We start from the raw sequence: 21173 nt of genomic DNA on the forward strand, positions 1-21173 counted from the left end.
TACTCTGTCATTTAACACATTATTCTTACTCTCTGTCATTTAACACATTATTCTTACTTTCAGTCATTTAACACATTATTCTTACTTTCAGTCATTTAACACATTATTCTTACTCTCTGTCATTTAACACATTATTCTTACTCTCTGTCATTTAACACATTATTTTTACTCTCAGTCATTTAACACATTATTTTTACTCTCAGTCATTTAACACATTATTTTTACTCTCAGTCATTTAACACATTATTCTTACTCTCTGTCATTTAACACATTATTCTTACTTTCAGTCATTTAACACATTATTCTTACTCTCAGTCATTTAACACATTATTCTTACTCTCAGTCATTTAACACATTATTTTTACTTTCAGTCATTTAACACATTATTCTTACTCTCAGTCATTTAACACATTATTCTTACTCTCTGTCATTTAACACATTATTCTTACTCTCAGTCATTTAACACATTATTCTTACTCTCAGTCATTTAACACATTATTCTTACTTTCAGTCATTTAACACATGATTTTAACCATTTAACGACTTCTGGACTTCAGATCAGATCCGTCGTCCCGTGTTGTCCACACATTACGGTAGACGTTGCCGGGGAGCGACTCACTGGACACAGTGGAGCTGTAGAGACAATGGAAGCAGCAGGTGCCGGTGTTCAAATGCACATTATTACCTAGTGTCGTTCATTTCTACCAGTGCAATGGTAAACTGCTGTGGTCTCTGGGCTGCTAGCAGCTAAGTGCTAGCTGTGCCCTGTTAATGCACTAACGACTCAGTTCAGCCGGTGAGATAACGTTAGCTCAAAGCTGTAACTTAGCTGTTAGCTGGCTAGCTGCTGCGGTATCATATTGAGCTCTGTATTATAACTGTCCAACTAACAAGTACTGACAAGTATGGAATTTCCTTTTGATATTAACCAAATATTTTCCGAGAGGATCTCCATCCTGGACCAGACCCTTGTTGCAAGTCGTAAATCAGCAGGGAGGTAACGTTAACATATGATGTGATTTCTCCTTTCTCTTTGGTGTTAGCTAGTTAGCATGTTTCGTTGTATCAGTATACATTGCTCTACTTTATCTGGATATCCGCTGTACGCATCATATAAATCCAAACGTGATCAGTTAAAATGCTGCCCAGATCTTTGCTTTGTGTGTTAACGTGGTTTGCCCTTTTCTGTGGGGTCTGTAAAATAAGACATGGCAGGACAGTCCTGAATAAAAGGACTTGAAGGTGTGTGTCAGCCTCAGTTCACTGGAGGGCAGTGCCTTCCTGCAGTGAACCCCCTGCTGCTCACAACATGGTTCACACACTGTGGAGAGGTGAAATAGATCAACTATAGAAGGGACTCATTTCAAACTTGGACAAGCCTTTCTCCCCACTGGTGACAATAGTTCCTTATTCACTCTTGATCATGCTCTTCTGTGGTCATTTTCCTAGGCCAGATCTTCAAGCAAACACAGCCACAGTTATTGATGAACTCGGCAGAGCCTCAGCAAAGGTGAGGTCCAGTATGTGTGGGAGTCTGTTTATGATTGAAGGTTTATGACTAGTCTGTTGTCTAGTTCTCATAGAGATACACTCACTGACCACAGGACTTAGATCCTGATTACACTGTGATAGTGACCTGACACCACCTTACACACGTCTGTACTGTATTATTATGTTGAAATTGCCCATTATCCCCTTGGGGCTGTATCACTGGGGCAGTCAGTTGCTGCACTATGAAAAAGCTTTGTCATCAAATTCCACAGGGTTAAATGCAACTAAACTTTCTCTCCCCTTCCTATCTGTATAGCTATGACTATACCACACGCTATACTATATTGCCCCACAACTTAAAGTGAGTTATTCGGTTCCGATATACTGTACCCTGGAGTGCAGGTGTACATACAGCAGCAAGAGGTTCTCTTTTTGAATACCTTTTTTTCTGAATACCTCATATATATATATATATATATATACACACACACACACACACACACATACTGTATCTTATCCAGAATATTGATCACATATTTTCAGAAGATATGTTCAGAAACCATGGTATCTACACAAGCTCTGTGGTTGTACAGTTTTTATTTTTGTTTTTAACTCATCATCAATGTGGGTTCTTGATTTTCACAGGCTCAACAGCTCCTAGCACCTATAACAAGTGCATCTAAGATGCAGTCCCAGAAGCACCAGCTCTACCTGATGAAGGATGGAGAGAGAAATGGGTACACTTCACATCCTTCCCTCAGCTCTTACTCATTGTATACACACTAACACACACACACACATACACACCCTCTGTTTGTGGGCTGGCCGAACCTACTCAGGTCACCATCTCTGAGTCATACTGTGGTCACAGTTAATGTACTGTACTGTTGACACATACAAGACACTGTGTTTAATGCTCATGGCAGCTGCTTGCATCAAATCACCCAAATGGAAAACTATGTTGGTACTTGTGATATGAAATGTTATTCAAAGTGTTCACTGCACTTCATTCCACACCCCCCCTCCATCCCAATCAAACATGCTGCCCTTTCTTTCCCCTGCATACAGAGGACGTGGTGTGGTTGTGGGATTTCTCAAGGTTGGCTACAAGAAGCTATTTCTGCTTGTGAGTTACCCGTTATTCAAATTATTTCAACACACTTCACTGATTGATCGTGCTTCCTTTGACAGTTGTAGTGGTATGCTATTGTATTTCCCACCTGCAGGACCGACAAGGTGTGCACATAGAGGCAGAGCCATTGTGTGTTTTGGATTTCTACATAGCAGAGAACCTTCAGCGACATGGCTATGGGCTGGAGCTATTTGAATTCATGCTGCAGGTGAAGGATTCCTCGCTCTGAGGCTAATTACTTTACTAAGTGCAGTGCAGTGCAGTGCAGTGGACAGTTATGTTTCAGCCACATTTCCAGGCTCTTCACTTTAATGTCTGTTGGCTTAACTGCTTGTCAGGATTTTTTCAAACACACACAGTATGAACAATGTTGTTACGTTGGGACTGCAAAGATCTTTTTTTTTTTTTTTTGTCTTGAGAGTTTCCAAGGAAGGGCAGTTTGCAAAGGAGTTTCCCCACTGGAAATGCCAGTCTCAGTTTTCTTTTGATGATATCCTGCATAACAACCCAACCAGTATTAAATTACTGAGGCCAAAACTAACAACTGTATTTAAGAGTGTGAAAATGATGTAAATGTAATGTCCCTGCCAATCAGTCTATCAATTGCTGTCTCCAGTGTTCCCCTGAATTAAACTGGGGTCTCCTGAATAGTTCTGAAAGTCATCACACTTAAAAGGCTATGACCTGTGAGAACCCTAATAATTATTTAAGAAATAATTGGCTCAGGAGGTAGAGCAGGTTTCTACCAATCATGGTATCAGTAGTTTGATTGCTGGCCACTCCTGCCACACGTCAGTGTGTCCCTGGGTCAGATACTGAACTTGGTGAGTCAGGTCAGCTGCAGTAATAAAAAGTGCTTTCAGTACCGGTAACGTAGAAAAGCTCTATATAAGTGCAGACTATTTACCATTTAATATCAATAATCTGCTACCTACTGTGGCTGTTTCCCACAGTTCATTGCAATATTCCATTTATCAGTGACTGCATGTTATCTCTTTCTTCAATGTAGCACAAGAATTTGGAGCCGGTGATGATGGCTTACGACAGGCCCTCGCCCAAATTCCTGTCTTTCCTGGCAAAGCATTACTGCCTAATGCAAAGTGTTCCTCAGGTACAGTCTGCACTTCTCTATCAGTGTTTGTCTCTCATGTCTACTGTAGTAAAATAAAGCTGTCTGACTTTCAATTGTACAAATGAGAGCTCTCCAAAATGTTCTTTTTCCTTTGAGAACCCACATGGCATAGGCTTTAATCTGATAGGGTGAAAACCTTTCCTTTCATTTCAATGTGATTGATCCACTTATTCTAGTTATATTTGGACACTGCCTCCTCCGTCATCCTTTTCTTCAAATATGTGTTATTTTTGTTTCATTATGTAGTGTTCAACATGAAACACTTCATTTTGGAAGTAGATCACTTATTGTTTAAGATGTTCAAAAGGCACATGTAATAATAATCAATCACATTAAAGTGTATATTAAATTGATAGATAGGAAAACATAAGAAAGCAGCTGATAAGAGATGAGAGGTAAAAATAGAAGCTTAGAGTGATGCCAGGATTAATTGATCCTGCACTGTTCACACTTCATCTGGATGTTGGGCTGGATTTTAAAAGCACACCTTATAGAGAGTGGTCTTCAACCACCTTTCCTCAAAGCCAGCAGTTACATTTACATTCACGTTCACTAATAATAAACGCATGGTGCTACTGTAGAGATGGTATTTGTACACAAGATTTCTTATCAGAGCCTGATCTGAGCCAAAAAAACTGGCCACATATACTGTCCAAGTTTCTGTTGGCATGAAATCTAATGTTAAAGTCAGTACTCAATAAAACAGATAACCGCAATTGCATGGAGAATTATAATTAAGTCATCTGCATACATGAATTAGCTACCCAGACACAGACTGTGTAACTGAAACAGGGTTAAAATTAAACACCACACTGCCTAACCTGTTGATATGAAAATATGGAGGTATGTATTGTGACTGCTAACCTCCATGCTGTGATAGGCACACAAGTGCACACAAGGCTCACTGCTCTGACTTGTATTTGACTTTGCGCTTACTGTATGTGGTCATGCCTGTTTCTTAAAAGCAAGCAAACCATTCTAACTTGTCTGACAGCATTCTCTAAACCACTCTAAAAGGGATTACAGCGAGGGCAGTTGGTTTATAATTACACTACAAACAGCAGTGACATCATCAAGCTGGTCATGGAATAGAAAGACAAAAGGCAGCGGGAACAACAACAGGTGTTGATTTGTTTCCTGGAAACCACATATTTCTTCTATAGTTTGCTGTAGGTGATTGAGACTGCTTCAGGTTTTTATTTGCTAAGGTTAATACACATATAAAAAATTTGCAGCAGGAATACTGAGCGGCTGTGATGTCACCATCTGTATCACAAATTATTAAAAATCATGAATTATTAAAAATCCAAAGTATTAAAGCTTGACGTTCATCCTAAAGCTCATTTGCAGACATCAGATAAGAGACATGTTAGTTTTACCCTACCGATGATATGCTGCTGAAATAATTCTGCTTGCTGTAATTGCTGCTTTTCTTCAAATTGGCCATTAAAAGATCTTTTTTCCAGTGTGTATTTTTTTAAGTAAAAGTACACAGAAAAAAATTGTCTGCTCTAATATGAGGTGTTAGCAGTGGTTGGAGCAAAGTTACAGTATGTTTAGTACAATGTCTCTCTTTGTGGTACTGTCTCTACACTGCAGCTCATTATAGTAACATTGTCAGGTGCAACACAAAGACAGACTTTGTACTGAAATGTAAGATATCCACTGGACTGGTGAAGTTTCATATTTAAATCAGATAATCTTTAGTCCCATAGCTTCCAAAACCTACACTTGTGCTTGATTTTGGTTTTAGAGGCATACACATACATAAATCAATCATGGTCAATAAAAGTTGGCGACTTTGACAAAACAATTTCAGAAAAATTCGTCATTAATGTCAAAGTGAAAACAGGTTTCTACAAAGTAATGTCAATTAAATAAAAATATATAATGTGAAATCAGTGTTTGCATTAATATTCACCCCCTTCAGGTCAGTATTTAGTAGATGCATCTTTGGCTGCAATCACAGTATGGAGTCTGTGTGGACAGGTCTCAATTAGGCTTAAACATCTGGACACTGCAATTTCATGACATTCTTTGCAAACTGCTCAAGCTCTGTCTTTCTCCTAGCCACTCTCCTCTAAAGCTTTGACTGGTGAAGAACTGGTCAACAGTTGTTGTATGTACAGTCTCTCCTATCTCAGTTGCTGAAGCTTGTAACTCCCTCAGAGTAGTCATCAGTGTGTTAGTGGCCTCTCTCACTAGTCTCCTTCACTCAGTTTGTGTGGACGTCCTCTTCTAGGCAGATTTAGACATGTTCCATATTCCTTCCATTTCTTGATGATGGATTTACTAAACTCCAGGGGATGTTCAGTGCCTTGGAGATTTGTCTGTATCCATCCCATGACTTATACTTTTCAATCACCTGTTCTTTGAGTTGCTGGGAAGGTTCTTTTTGTAAGTATTCCTGGCTACCATTACAACATGAAGATGTTGTAATGGTAGCCAGGAATACTGAATAACCAGTGACTGGACCTTCCAGACACAAGTTTCTTTATGCTGCAATCACTTGAGACGCATTCACTGCACTCAGGTGATCCCCATTTCACTAATTGTGGGACTACTAGCACCAAATATCTGAAGGTCTGTTGGATTAGGTCAGTCATTTTAAAGGGAGTGAACATTAATGCAAAAACTGATTTCATCTTATATATTTTTATTTAATTTCATTACTTTGTAGAAACCTGTTTTCACTTTGACATTAATGAGGTATTTTTCAATTATTTTTTTTGTCTAAGTCGCCAACTTTTATTGACCATTAATGATTTATACTGTCAATAAAAGGATGAAACATCCAAGGGAGTTAGTATTTTTTTATAGGCACTCAAGCAGCAATGTATCAAGCAGCTGGTAAACCAGGAATAAACAAATTTAAAAACCAGTTGGCCACTGCTTTGCCGGTGACCAACTCGCTGGCCCTTTTTAAGCCCTAAATCAGTATATGTGCATGTTTACATGTTGTGATTGTTGTGCTAGTACTTGAGACGTGACTATGCGTTTGTTAAAGAAGTAATGGGCTACAGCCCCACAATCAGTTAGAATCTGATTCAGTGCTATCTCCCGAGGGCCAGAATGTACTGTAGCTGCCAAACACGTCTCCAAAGTGGACAGTTAAAAAAAAGGAAACCTCTGCAGAACTTATACAGACCAAAAATGGGTCAGTAAGCTCCTGCATTGGAAAAGGCCTGCTTTTTTTAAATGAGGCCTGTAGGTTTTGCCCTCCGTCAGTTTTGCCCTTTTTAACATCAGAAAGATCAGCACCTACCTTTCAGACTGTATAACACAACTCATTGTGCAGGCTCTGGTCATATCTTGGCTATTGCAATGTCTTCTTGACAGGTTTACCAGCATGCACCATAAACCCCCTCCAAATGATCCAAAATGCAGCAGTATGTCTCATTTTTAATCAGCCAATAAGGACACATCAATTACACCACTTTTCAGATCTCTGCACTAGCTTCTTGTAGCCACCTGCATCAGGTTCAAAGCCCTAACCTTGCCTACAAAGTGTTTAACTCAACAGCACCGGCCTACTTGAACTTCCTCATCATGGTCTACAATCCCTTTTGCTCACTGCGCTCTGCCAGCAAACAACGTCTTGTGGTCCCCTCAACTCACCTCAAAAGATCCCAGGCAAAACTTTTCAGATCTGTGCTTCCCTAGCCACCTCTGCACACTCAGCTGCCTTTCAAAAACAGAACTCTTCCGAATCTTTCTCTGAACTAAAAAAACAAAAATAAATATTAACTAAAACAGATCTTTCTAAAGCACTTTAGCCAAATTACTAAATGTAAATGCCCCATACTGTTCAATAAGAGCTCAAACAATCAGGTAGATAATGTCACATATTATAGTGAAAGGTGTGAAATCTAAAATAAAGTGGGTGGGAGTGTCTAGAAATATTTTTCAAAAACAGCTCTCTTGTTTGTTTGTTTTTTACCAGGGTACCAGTGAGACATGGAGTGTGTGTTTAAAAGCTTATTAGATTCCAAATGTCAGTGCAGTGGTTTGTAACACACACTGTACAAGTCTGTAAATTTATCACAGCAGAAACTGCTTTACCTTTGGTTGTGATTGTCTAGAGGTAAATAGTAGAGGATATGTTCACATTGTGAAGCAATTGTTTCTCACATTTCTTTGCATGTGATTATGTGTTAATGGAGCCACCTATGTAGACATATAGTCTTGCAGCCTTGTGAGCCAAGTAAACATGAATTTTGTTCCATGTTGTTGCTTAAAGGATCAAAATATTCACAAAAAAAATTAATGATAATTTAGAACCGTAACAAAAAGTCCTGTAGTTCATGTAGAATTTAAATAATGATATTTGCTTTTAGTGGTTCTCACCTCACCTCAATTTGTATTGTACACAAATCTTTCCTGACAGTGACTTTTTCACTGAGAGCAGTTTTAGTGACCCTGTCTTTCTTTTTATTCTGCTCAGGTCAATAACTTTGTGGTGTTTGAAGGCTTCTTCCTCAACAGAGCAGGTAATGTCCAACACCTTTGGTTTGCTTTGGTTTTTAATGATATTTTTTATTGATTGTTCAGACATGACATTACTGCCTGAGCCTCTGTTTGGTTAGCCTTCTCGGTATTTCTATATCCACCCTAAATCTTCATATGTTTGTTTTGGACAACGAAGCTGTGCATTGACAGAACAATCACGGACTTTTATGCTATTAAGTAACGTCATATAGCTACAGCTTTAAAGTGACCACTTACTTTTGGCTGAGAAAGCAGCGCTCGACCCAAGAGAGCTGATCTGCTTTTATTCCAGTTCCAAAATCTTTTGTTTTACCAACCTCTCCCAGGCTCACCCTCCTCTCCTCTGACGGCTCAGGGGATGTACGGCTATTTGTAAGGACTTTTCAATCTCTTTTCTTTTCTCATACGTCCCCCAGCATCTTGTCACTCTTCCTTTGCCCCATAAATAGATCCATATATATGTACTGTATGATACTTATGTTCCTTCTCATCATTTTTCAGTCAGCTTTAGTTCATCTTTCCCAACACTTGTAGTTATCCACCTCTATAGGTACAGTATATGTCATTTATAATGCATCATGCCATATAATGATTCTACTGTCCCAAGTGCCAGAATATCCACAGAGAACCACAACCTATAGATCACAAACCCCATAGACCACCTGATTGACAGGAGAATACCTGCCTGTTTCCTGACCCCAACCCACCCCCCAAAATGCCATCACGTGTCTGTCAGCTTGTTAAAAATTCAATTAATGGCTATAATATGAATCTGATGCCTGCACATTAAAGTTATGTAATTTGTAAATGTGACCAAACATTATTTTTATTCTATGTTGCCATAACCAGCACCTGTATGTTGGTGTACATTCACTGGATCTCTTTGCAGAAGTAAACATTAAATGTATGTTTTACATTCACTGTCAACAGCAGAAACATTATTAAGAAGCTTGGCAGCCTCTATACCACTGCTGACACTAACACTGTATGTCATCATCCAATTCCAGCTTGGTTTTTAAAGCTGTGATTGGTGTATAGGACAAATAAAGAGAAGAAGAATGTGTCTGCAGCCTGCAGGCTCCACACAGAGACAGTTTTGTAGTTTAAGTGCTCGAATAGAAGCTTGTTTCTAAAGCTGAAAATCAGAAATGCTGAAATGCAGCATAAAAAATGTTCTCTCAGTATTTTAGCAAGTTTTATATATAAATAAAATGTCTTTTCTTTTCTTTTCTTTTCGTTTAGTTAGTTAGAAAACTAGGAGATTATGTACAGACCACATTTCCAGAAAAGTTGTGTAAAATGTAAATAAATGGAAGGCGATGGTTTCCAGATCTTTTAAAACCTATGTTGGATTGACAGTAGTACAAAGACACATATCAGATGTTGAAACTGAGAAATTAGACACCACCAACATGTTGTTTTTAGTTTGTATGTGTTGTTTTTAAAAGCAAACGTTTTTTCCAATTCTTGCTTTATTGCCTTTGTCTTTTTTTTTTTTTTTTTTTTTTACATCATGATTCACCAGATGTTTTCAGTGGGTGTCAGGTCTGAACTGCAGACAGGACACTTCAGCTGAGCTCAGTCCCAGATAAGGCAGCAGCATTTGGGGATCTACTTTATATATGTTTGTTTGTATCTGCATCAAACTCAAAAGGAGCTTATTTATTTCTCTATTTCAACATTTGCTGTCCTTGTGTTATTTACAATCTAAAACAGGCTTTCATGGTTTCAATGGAAACCATTCCTTAGTTTTTGATTAGATAGAAAATGAGCCAAACTGACTCACTTTATTATAACAGTAGTAGAAATTAATTCGTTTAATAGCATGAAGTGTGTTCTGTTTGATTATATCGGTTTCATATGCAAAACAAAGTCATCTGTAATGTAGTTCAGAATTACATTTAAACATGTAGTTCAATCAATATCTAGTAGAAATGTCAGTGATACAAATATTTACCTGTTAACTACATCTAGAATGTAAGTTTAGCTTTAATATTAAAAACTCGCATTTAGGAAGAATACAAAAAAATAAATGTACATAATAAATGTACAACACTTTCTCGCCTGTTTAGTTGGTACCAAACTGTGTAAACCTGTACTGGAAATAGCCAGTTAATAAGTCACTAAATAGCAAAGTTTCCAGGAAGGGATCTGGAGAACACAGGACCTGTAAAATAAGACGTGACGTGCATCACTTCTCTTTAAACTGCTAGAGAACACATTCCATTTAAATCAATTAATGTATGAACATAAGAGCCAAAATAAGAACAAGGAACAGAGTCAAAGGAAGCAAGTGAATGTCTGACACATGTTGTTAATGTAAAACATTGGTACTAAGGGTATGGCTGGTGTTAGACTTTTAGTTATTTGTGTTAAAGGCACCTTCGGGACCTTGATGATAGTGGATAAAATAGTCTCTAGGCTACTAACCTCCTAAAGAACACATTTTGAATATTGGATTCCGGTTTTCTTAGGCTGCACAAGTAACTACTACTGTATGAAGAGGAATAACTGTTTCACATGGATGAATGAAAGTGGCTCCGTGTTTAGTCTTTGAGAGATAATGGCACAAGCAATCAGTGCTGATGGCTTAAGCTTTCACGTCCAGTATCCCAGCCTTCACCACTAGATAAGGGTACAATAGTGATAGAGGAAATACTGTTCTGCCACTGTCATCTTCTGTTTGTTGCCCTGCTCACTGTGTTTCCCTCCACAGCGGCCCAGCTGAGAAAGATTCCCCTAAAAAAGCCAGATGGAGAGATCAAACCCTACTCTTTAATGGAGAGAGAAGGTAAACACTTCACTTCACTTGGCCACACACATTGACATTAAACAAGCCAGAGAGAACCAAAAAAAAAACTCTAACATTTTAATGACCTTGTGATGTTTTGGACAAATGTACGGTGGGCCACCAGTGGAGACTTGTTCCGAATTCAATAAATGGGACATAACTGTGGTACGGTGTTTGAAAAGTTCTTTTCAGCTATGTCTTTCCAGTAAAGCTGCAACAGATGGATGTATTGTATAAAACTCAAACATCAAATATATGCTTCTTATAATTATTGTATATTTGGGTAAGGCTTCAGACATAAATGGGAATTGCCTCTGCTCCTATTACAAGTACATTCTAAGAGTTTGTCATATTTCAATAGTATGATGGGCAGGGCAGTAGCAGACTGAGGTGTCTAGGTAGGGTTAAGGGTTAGGTTAAGCCTCTGAGCTATAGGCTATGCTCCCAGAATGTAGGTGAGCACCTTCTCCAGCAGATTTTTTTTTCTTGCAGTAGTGAGTGAAAATAATTGACTGAAGGACTGAGAGACACCATATCCAGGTTCTATCACATCCATACACCAACTGTCTTCATGGCACCCATGTTTTAAACTTGCACATTTTAGTGATTTCTTGTGAAGAAATGCTGTTAGGATACATCATGGGAATTAGGTGTTGTTTTAGACCCTACAAGGATCTAACCTAGCTAGCCTTCTTTTTCGAATCTGTCTCTTTCAAGTCTTCCAACTACAGCAGAGCATTACTGAATTGCTGCAGCACTCTTTGATAAGTCAAAAATAAACTGTACACCAAAACCTTAACAGTTGTCACTAGAAGTTAGAAATGTCTGGGATGAGCCATGACACACATCTACATAGCTGAATTCATGTTCTGTTTGATAGAACCATTTGTCACTTATCACGTTAGTTCAGATGAACATTCCTCTCAAGTTTGCATACAGATGAAGTCACTACTTTTTTTCCTGTTCAGTGGTACGTCACGAGCAGAGGGCTCTTCCCTGGCCGTTTGCTCCTCCTCACTCTCCCCAGCGGTCGGTATCCTCCCAGTGCTCCCACTCCCTCAGTGTGGGATCCTCCCCCAGCAGGGCTCCCGCTCGAGCCGCCCAAGCTTCTGCCCCTGGGAGCAACAGGGACCAGACCCCACAGTCCCTTCTAACCGAGCGCTGCAGGGCAAGACGTACCAAGTAAGAAACAACACACATCTGTAGTCAACGGTCACATTTTGAGGTCTCACAGTGTGAGCTGTATCTGGAAAGGGCTTCCTTTTCATGTAACTGCAAGATTGAAATGCAAGTGAAATGGAAATTCAGACTGTACACAAAACTGCTGCATGTTCAGTGTGCTCCAACCAACATTTTAACATCCAAATACAATAGTTAGTATACAAAGGAAGGACGCTGTGTTCCTTCAGTCCACATAACAATTGTAATACTGTAGATTTTAATGGCTGTGAGCTGGATCCTGCAGAACCTTGAAATTCCTAAATTTAATGGGATTTATCTTCTGGGAAAATGTATTTCTGTACAGATCCATCAAATAGTGTTTTTATATACTTCAGTCTGGACCAAATTAGTGGACTGACTGGCAATTCCTAACCCTTGAGCTATGGTATGACTAAAAAGCACAGATGATGTGGTCATGACATCACCCTTTTTTCATAGGTGTGATCAGCATTAGTCCATCAGGGTGGGAGAACTGTACTCTCCATCATTTTATAGATGAATAATTTAGTTTGTGGTGCTCACAGCAATAAAAACTCTCATCATAAAAAATCTCATCATCAACAGCATCTCTTTCTAAAAAGAGTGTTTTCCTCCTCTATGGGTCAACCACAGATCCCACAGTGGATTTTGTTTTTGTAGAAATTATTTTGTTGGAAGAAAGTAGTTCCAGTCAGAACTCATAGTGAGGCCTGTGAGTCCAGCTGAAGCTGGTACACTACACAAAAAACAATAAACATACTTACTTAAAGTTGATCTAACTAGTATGTTGGATAAACCTAACCAAATTAACTTTCTCATTTAAGTGTTACCTGTTGTTTTTTTCAGTGTACGACATTGATGATAAAATCATAGCATGCATTTACATTCGGGATGTTCTGGCCTTATCATAAACAAATGGTTAAGATTTGTCTTGATGGTCTTTGATATTTTCCTAAAACAGGCGTTGGTGTTGAAAATAGAGTCCAAAGTCATTGTAAACAAGGCACATACTGATTTACTAAGAAACACGATATAGACTCCACAGCTATTATGGTCCAAGCCTAGATCAGAGTCTCCTCAAGCCCATATATTAAACCTCCTGGTAAAACTCAAATCAATGATAGCACAGTCCCCAAATCAATGTTCCCTATTTATTCTATGTCTTATTATTTCCTGATGCTGAAGTTCTACATGCAGTTTTTTTAATTCATGTTGTAAATGAGGTGCTGCAGTAACAAAGTTGGAAAGACCGACATCAGTGCCAGGTTTGCTCGGCCTGGCAGAGCGATGCTATGTTCTTCTCATTAATCACTTACTGCACAGGAGGCAGCCATCACTTTATTTGTTGTGCTCGACCACAGTTTTCTAAACACTGTCTCTTTCTCTCTCTTCTCCTTTTTCCCTTATTATTTGTTGTGTTTTTTTCACCCCCGCCACCTCATTTATCTGGTTTGATTTATTTGGTGTACTCTGTCACCTCTTTTCGCTGCCATCACGATCCGGTCAGTTCCCTTAACAGATCTCAGCTGGGCTTTCATTAACCAGCCTCTGACTGGCACGGCTGCCTCTTCCCTTTAAAGGAACAGCTGCGGTGTCTTAGCTTGATAGATAGGATTAGCTTTTTCTGTGACACGGAGAAGGGGAGTCTTGTTGTTAGAATGATTCATTGAGTCAGACAAGGAGAGAACAGCAGACTTCCTAATGCCTTTTTAAACGTAGTCGTTATCTCCACGGCAGAAGGCAACGTAAAGGCTCTGTCTTATGTGCTTGCCTGTTTTACAACCAATTAAATTTTGAATCTGCCACCAAACTGCATGAGTGTGTTTGCCTTTTGTCACACAACTGTCACACACATAAAGTATCGTTAACAAAAGGAACTTGCTTGTATAGGAAAAATCTGCAGCTATTTATTTTTGATGTTTTCATTTGATTGATACATTTTTCTGTTGTGTGGTATTTTGTTACTTGGTTTTGTAATTATGTCTTTTATTTCCTTTGTACCTCTTTTATCTCTCTATTATCTTACTCCACTGTCCTTTTGCTGCACCTCCTTCCGTCATATTCCTGTCCTCTCTCTTTTTTTACCCTGCTCTGCATGTTTTCGGTTTTCTTCTCACCCCACTTGCTGGCTCTTGCCGTTTCTCTGGTAAGCCAACAGGGTCTAGTTGCCAGATGCAGCCTGTACAGTCGGCACATGGACAACAGAGCTGTTGGACTGCTGGACAGACACTTGCCAGGTAAGATGTAGTTCAGGATTCTAATTTCAGTGAAAGCCTTGTTAGAGTTACAGTGCAGCAGCATTGTTTTCATATCAATTGGTTAAAATGCTTTTTAAATGGGTCTTTCCACACATGAACATTTGAGGACAAAACCACTGGTAACAGTCTCAATAGCTGATAAATGTGGTGGATAGTTAATAATTATTAGGTGCAATATATATTGGTGACAAAATCATCTTAACTCAAGGGCCACATCATCTTACCTGGCTTACAGTCTTTAGAATGGGTCATCACTTGTGGAACATCATTCACTTCATAAGAAGTGGTCGTACATAAGACCTGAACCAGCTCCTTTCAATGATGAAGACTGTGAAATGTGGTTGAAAGCTCCATAAATTCAAGTGAGTATTGAGTTAAAATAATTTTGCCACATATGGACAGTGGACTGATAGTTCTATGCTTCAGATTTATATTTGTACATACTGTCAATCAAAACCAATCCAAGGTCAACTTAGATTAGATTAATTCTTTCTTGTTGTTTTATTATGATTTTATTATATTGTTATTGGGTATATATATAATGTTTGATCAAAATGTATTATTTATTTAATTATAGTCATTTTAGAAAATGTGGTAGCTGCTCATCTGAAAGGCCTCTTCAGTCCTGACTGACTCACTGGGAGTCCCAGGTATTTAACCTCTGTGGAGCCAAATAACACACACATGCTGGCCACAACATTTAAACTACCTGGTGGTGTTAATATTTTGGTGGACTGGGCTCAGCGTGGGAAAATGTAATGCTGGCCATCATCGACAGGTATCTGAACACAGTATATCACACCACCTGAGTGTGCATGCTGAGCCCAGTCCACCACGACATTTAAACCACCTGGTAGTTTGAATGTTGTGGCTGATCAGTGTAGGTTGGCCACTGTGATACAAAGATGCACACATGTTGGCCATGATGTTAATGACTTCATGACGTCACGTAAAATTAAATACCTGTGACTCTCAACAAGTCTTTTAAACCTGATAGAACTCTGTTTTTTTCATGTGTTGATGAAAATAAACCATGTAATGAATGTTGCTCTTTGTTAGCTTCTATCCCAGTGATAAAGAGAAATTCAAACCACGCTGAGTGACTCACACTTTACTACAGCCAGGTGCAGTGTAGCCAGGCAGCTCTGCTCTCTTTCTCATATGTTAGTACCCTGTGCTTTCTCAGGTCTGAGACCACTGGGGGATCAGTCACACGCACTGGAATACACAGACACACACAGGTTGGCCAGTATTCACACACCACAATGCAGGTATTTACACTACTGCTCCAGACTACTGGACATGTAACTGTTCATTGTCAGGGAGGTTAACGAGCATGAGAAGAAAATATGTAGGTTTAGTGAGTCAACCTGCTGTATGTGCAGACATTTGTGGCTAAAACTCATCTTAAACTGTTATAGAGAGTCATTTGATCAAACCCCTAAAGCTTGAGTTAAGACAATTTCACCATGGATCAAGCATATTTTGGGAAAATCTAGATTGTAAATGCTCACAGAAGAGGTGATGCTTGTGCTTTTCAACATTACTCTGGGTGCAGCCCACCAAACATGCTCATTTGTTTATACTAGTTATAGTTATATACTAGGGATAGGACTTCAACACAGAAAATTAAAAAATGTGTTTGTCCAAAGGACACCATTGCGTTTGTTTGACCAGCAAAGAAAAAGCAGGGCAGAGAAGAAGTGTGACTGTTACTATTCTTTCATGCCAGGATCAGACTGCAGAAACTAACACTGAGCACACTCTGAGTTTCAAAAATATCTGCAACATGTTCCATATAACCTCAAAGCACTGTTCATACTTAACTGTTGACATGAAGAAACCAGACTAATCAGAAATTTCAAGTTTCATTTAATTTCAGTAAAGCTGTAAACATTTGACAATGACCTTTTATGTGAAATATTCCCAACTCTGCACACATACACCAATCTTAACTTGACCTGGTGGTACAGCCTTTCCATCTACCGCGAAGGAAAAACTAAACCATCCAACTGCCCAGGGACCATGAATGTTTGTCCTCCACTTTGAGTCAGAAAACCCCCATTACGAATGGAAACATTCATTGTGTGTGCTGTCTGGTGGAACTATAAAGTCACCCTCTGGTTTCTCACCCATAATTTCCTGGCATGCTGTGATTGGGCTGAATCCAGCAGGTAATCTGTCATTTTCTTAGTAAAGTCTGTCTCTGTCACAAAGTGTCTGCCAACGGCAACACAAATCTAAAGTCAGTTTGTAAGGCTTAGTAGCTAGGTAGCTACTCAGCAGGACATTGAAATGCAAATTCTATGAAACAAAAGATGGAGAGGAATCTAAACCTCTACTCTAAAAAAGTTGTAATAGTACTGTGTGTGCTGATGACACTTATATATGCTTTCTGCTCAGGTTTGTCTGTGGTTCCTTTGCTAGGTTGGAGTTGTATACCTAAACCAAACCCAATAGAACCCTTAGGTCAGGTCAGGTTTGGACAGAAATTTACATTTCATGTTCAAATTCAGGTAAGATTTGTTCAGTTAGGTAAACTTTCTGGCTAAATAGACATAATTGCAGTTAATCATGACTACACCAAACCAACAAATAGATGGCTGGAGCACTCAGATGTCTGTTTTGCTTAATGGTCAGAAGAGACCAATGTTTCAAGGCATTTATAGAACTTAAATACACCTGCTGCCTTGAAAACATAATTTACCTGAACTTAGGTTTAACAGTTCAGTGCTCATACAATATTTTAATAGTTTTATTATTATGAAGATCAAGAAGATATCAAGAAACTATGTTGTAATAGACGTACAGAAAGTTCTCATCATAAATGTTTTCTATAAAGAGTTCTCCCCTCTTAAACAATGCACGCTGAAAAGTTGGCTACAGACGTGGACAAAATTACTGGTACCTTTCTGTTAAATAAAGAAAAACCCACGAAGGTCACTGAAATAACTTGGAACTGACAAAAGTAACAATAAATAAAAAATGACTAAAAAATAACTTGGGAAAATCAGATGTAGCTTTTGAGTTGAGGTTCAACATAACTAACAAACTATCCTAACTAATGAAACTGGCCTGGACAAAAATCATGGTACTCCTAATAAAAAAATAACCTTTTTAGTAAGGCGCTTCAGTAAAATATAGCATCAAGCAAACAAGAAATTCTACGTTGATTCTAATTCATGCACAGCAAAAACTCCAGGACACATTCAGCCACCACACTCATAGGCTCAGGTGAGGTTTGAACAGAATTATACAGCTCAATAAATTCTCCAGTCTGATCCTGACATCTGCCAAGACTCTTTAAGTGTTATTTATGGGTGACTAGCTGCCTTCAACTTCCATCAGCTGTCCCTATTTTAAAAGAAATATTTCAGTCACATTTGTCTGCACATAGAGTTGTTATGCTGTAATTCTCTTATTTTCCAACACGTTTGCCCTTTACCCTTCTTCATTCATACTTCTACCTCCTTCATTCTTCCTTCCACTCACCCTATGCCCTCATACCCTATCAACCAGGTCCCAGGCTCTCTCACCTCCACCTCTGTCTGCATCCAAGAAGGATGGCATCTGCAGCCAGACTTCTTTACACAGCAGAGAAAAACACCAGGTTCCCGGAGCTGAAGCATGCAGTGCTGAGGAGGAGATTCGGTTGTTGGACATTCCACAGTCTCCACCAGGAAGCAAGTTTGCTAACCAGAGACATCAGTTGGAGAAAAGGAGTAATACAGGCCAACAAGGCTGGTCGTGGACTGTAGGAGAGAACTGCTACACTGCCCAGTGGGTGAAGCAAAAACAGGAATACAGAAGCACTCGGCCTTGGTGAAAACTCTTGCTGCATCTTGGTACTGAACTCTAAAGCTCTCAGCACTTTCAGCCAAATATGTTCTAAAGCAGAGCGTCAGCGTGACGTTAGGTACTGAGAGCTTAAACTTTTAAACACCACCATAGTTACTGCTTTTGTTTCTGGGATATTGAAACATCTGTCTTAGTTGCTTACCAAAGCCCCTTTTCCACTTAGGGGCAGGAACTTACTGACCTGTAACTAAACTTGCCCCCCTTGTCCCAGGTTCTGCTTTTGTTTCCACAGTCCCCCTGGAAGTACAGTAGTACTAAATCAAGTTCCAGGCACTTGTGGGTGGCGAGTGGTAAAATTAGATCACTTCAGGAAACTACAAACTTCATTAGATTAGACCCTTGAGCACCTGTGACTGGAACACTTTGAGTCAATTCAGTAATAAACACTACACAGTGGTTCCTATTTAAAGTCCATATAAAGCTCTTTTTTTATTCATTATTTGAAAACATTCAACAACACAAATGTCTTCAGGAGACATGGTCTGAGTGTGTGCTGTGTGGTTTATCGTATTAAGACTACAGAGACGTAAAAGAGACACGGATCTACCTTCTGTCTTCCAAAAAAAAGTGGTGCTAATGAAAGCTGTTGACTGTGTGGACAAACCTATTCATGCCCAGTGGATTAGAGTGGACACACAGGTTTCTGAGGCAGACATCCAAAACTGAAACTGACTCTCTGTGGCAGTGCATGACCGGGTTAAGTGAGAAAATAGCTTTATAATTATTACTATGCTGGGTCTAAAGACCCTTTTACTTGACCAAGAGGAACCGCTGCTTATCATATTGTCTGTTAGTCACATCGTGGAGCTGAGGCAGTGTCTGCTGTGCAAACAGCACAGACTACAATAGAAATGTTTTTGATGAGCAACTAAACAAACATCTATATATCTAACTTTACAGTATAGTGCCCTGGAAACATTGCACTTAGCATCTAATGGCATTTAGGTTTAGATACATAGATGTGTTTGTATGGTAGTTGCGCTCTGTAAAACGTTTCCATTGTTGTTATGTGCCGTACATTTCTGTGTGTGGTTCTCTATTTGCAGTGTTGTTGTTTATTCTAAACACTGCACCTGTGTGGTCAATTGGGTGAAGTCGTTTTCTTAATTTCCTTGTCTTATGTGTGTGTGTTGAACTCTCAGGGCCACCGTATTCTTGTCTACACCAACTGAACCAAAGGAGGAAGCACACAGAATCGACATTAGTAATCAAACGTGCTTACAGCGTATAATACGATACAGTGACAAAACCTTTATCTACGCTAACATGCAGGGTGATAAAAAGGATGAAAGCTTTGTTTAGACCAGATTTGACTGAGATGGTCTATCAGCTGATGGAGTGGTGAACTGGAGGGAGAATTACTGGAATGTATAAAGTGGTGTCCAGGAAGTTGTTGAGTGGAGTGGAAACCACAGGATGAAGACACGATTTTATAAAGCAGACACCATTTTAACCAGTACACTTTGATAGTCCGTGTTCTCACTGGGCCTTCAGTTCCTGCTGTAGTCCAGGTTTAACAAACATTCAGAAGTAACAAAGTAAGAGGAGCATTTTTAGCTGAAGTTGCTCTGCTCTATGAGAGCTTCTGACATTTTTTTTTCATCTTTAAGCCAAAAGCAGTGTGTACTACTGTTTTTGTGTGTGTGTGTGTGTGTGTGTGTGTGTGTGTGTGCATTTTTGTTACAGAACAAAACAACTGACTAGTCCTGAGAATGATCTCAGCAACAGTTTCTGTGTTTAGTGAGTCACCTCTCCACTGTCAGCAGTCCAGTGCACTGCAGCTGTTCAGCTTCACCTAACTGCTTTTAGCTCAAATGTCACTAAACAGTGATTTTCTTTCCTCCTCAACAGTCATGTATGGGTACTCATGGGCATACTAATGCTGGGTGATACCGAGGTTTTGATATGTCATGAAGCTTTTAGTTGCAGTCTGCAGGAGCAGCTGTATGGGGGCAGTAGCTCAGGAAAAGACTGTCTGCTGCTGCAGTAATTGAACCCATTCCTTCTCCTCAAAACTCACACAAATTTCTCAGGACACAGGTTTATTTTACAGGACAAACATTTAATGAAATGCTCGATCAAATTCCAAATAGCCTACGTAATCATCATTTTCTGAGGTTATTGGCTGCACATGCATTGTGTTGACCGTTAGGAGCAGACAGAACTCAGCTTCCTGTGTGTGTGTAGGCATTTTACCTGTCACAGTTTGCTCAGGTTTCTCAACTTTGCCATTTAGGGAATTCACATTGTACTAAGATCTTTTCAGCAAAAAGCTTGTTCTTGCGCAACTTGTTTTTCCTCTTTGTGTGAGCGGAGGAAACCCAACCTGAGCTCAGGGAGCCGTTTCCAAGGAAGATGTTTAATGATTAAAAACTCCCGTCGAGGGAGAGAAATAAAACTGGTACAAAGTTGAAAATAAACAGTAATTCTTGACAACCATGTTGTTCTGTGTTGTATCACTGACATTTTGGCTGAGGGGGACAGAAGATAGTTTTTGGATTTGTCATGTTTGCTATTCACCCTCTCTGAAAGAAGAGATTATTACTTTAAACTACCAAGTACTGTGCAGTAAACCTAATCCTAATCCTTCAGGTGCCTTTGACAAACTCCAGGTGAGCCGTCGTGCTTTTCACTGAGGGGTGGTTTCCGTCTGGCCACTCTATCATACAGGCCTGATTGGCGTAGTGCTGCAGAGATGGTTGTTCTTCTGGTAGGTCGCTGTCAGAGTGACTGACTTAGATCTAACTGAGCAACTTTGGGGACTGGTTGGGAGTGGGGAGGGCAAAGCCCTACAAAAGGGAGGGTAGTTGTCCCATCTTGCTC

The 21173-nt window shown here is 39.4% G+C and overlaps 1 protein-coding gene across 4 annotated transcripts; it reads left to right on the forward strand.

Moving 5' to 3' along the window:
• Positions 1 to 601: 601 nt before the first annotated feature.
• Positions 602 to 21104, forward strand: atat1 (alpha tubulin acetyltransferase 1). Of its 4 annotated transcripts, none has more exons than XM_026347410.1 (12): positions 602 to 997; positions 1450 to 1510; positions 2137 to 2228; positions 2560 to 2617; positions 2718 to 2831; positions 3633 to 3734; positions 8200 to 8245; positions 10960 to 11034; positions 12003 to 12216; positions 14386 to 14471; positions 15679 to 15763; positions 18012 to 21104. In XM_026347410.1, exons 1-12 carry the CDS (start codon positions 906 to 908, stop codon positions 18316 to 18318), a joined length of 1332 nt encoding a protein of 443 aa, XP_026203195.1. In that variant the 5' UTR covers positions 602 to 905; the 3' UTR covers positions 18319 to 21104. The 4 variants fall into 4 exon arrangements, with proteins under 4 accessions (XP_026203195.1, XP_026203196.1, XP_026203197.1 ...); XM_026347411.1 differs by having other exon boundaries at positions 906 to 997; positions 15679 to 15733; XM_026347412.1 differs by lacking the exon at positions 15679 to 15763 and having other exon boundaries at positions 906 to 997.
• The last annotated feature ends 69 nt before the right edge of the window (positions 21105 to 21173 follow it).

This window comes from Anabas testudineus, chromosome 11, assembly GCF_900324465.2.
Source record: "Anabas testudineus chromosome 11, fAnaTes1.2, whole genome shotgun sequence".
Lineage (NCBI taxonomy): Eukaryota > Metazoa > Chordata > Actinopteri > Anabantiformes > Anabantidae > Anabas > Anabas testudineus.

Bases quoted from the DNA above. Each gene is read 5' to 3' on its own strand.
- atat1 (XM_026347410.1), top strand. From the start codon at position 906: ATGGAATTTCCTTTTGATATTAACCAAATATTTTCCGAGAGGATCTCC. The intron at 998-1,449 runs GTAACGTTAACA...TCATTTTCCTAG, and splicing joins AGTCGTAAATCAGCAGGGAG to GCCAGATCTTCAAGCAAACA. The intron at 11,035-12,002 runs GTAAACACTTCA...TTTCCTGTTCAG, and splicing joins CTCTTTAATGGAGAGAGAAG to TGGTACGTCACGAGCAGAGG.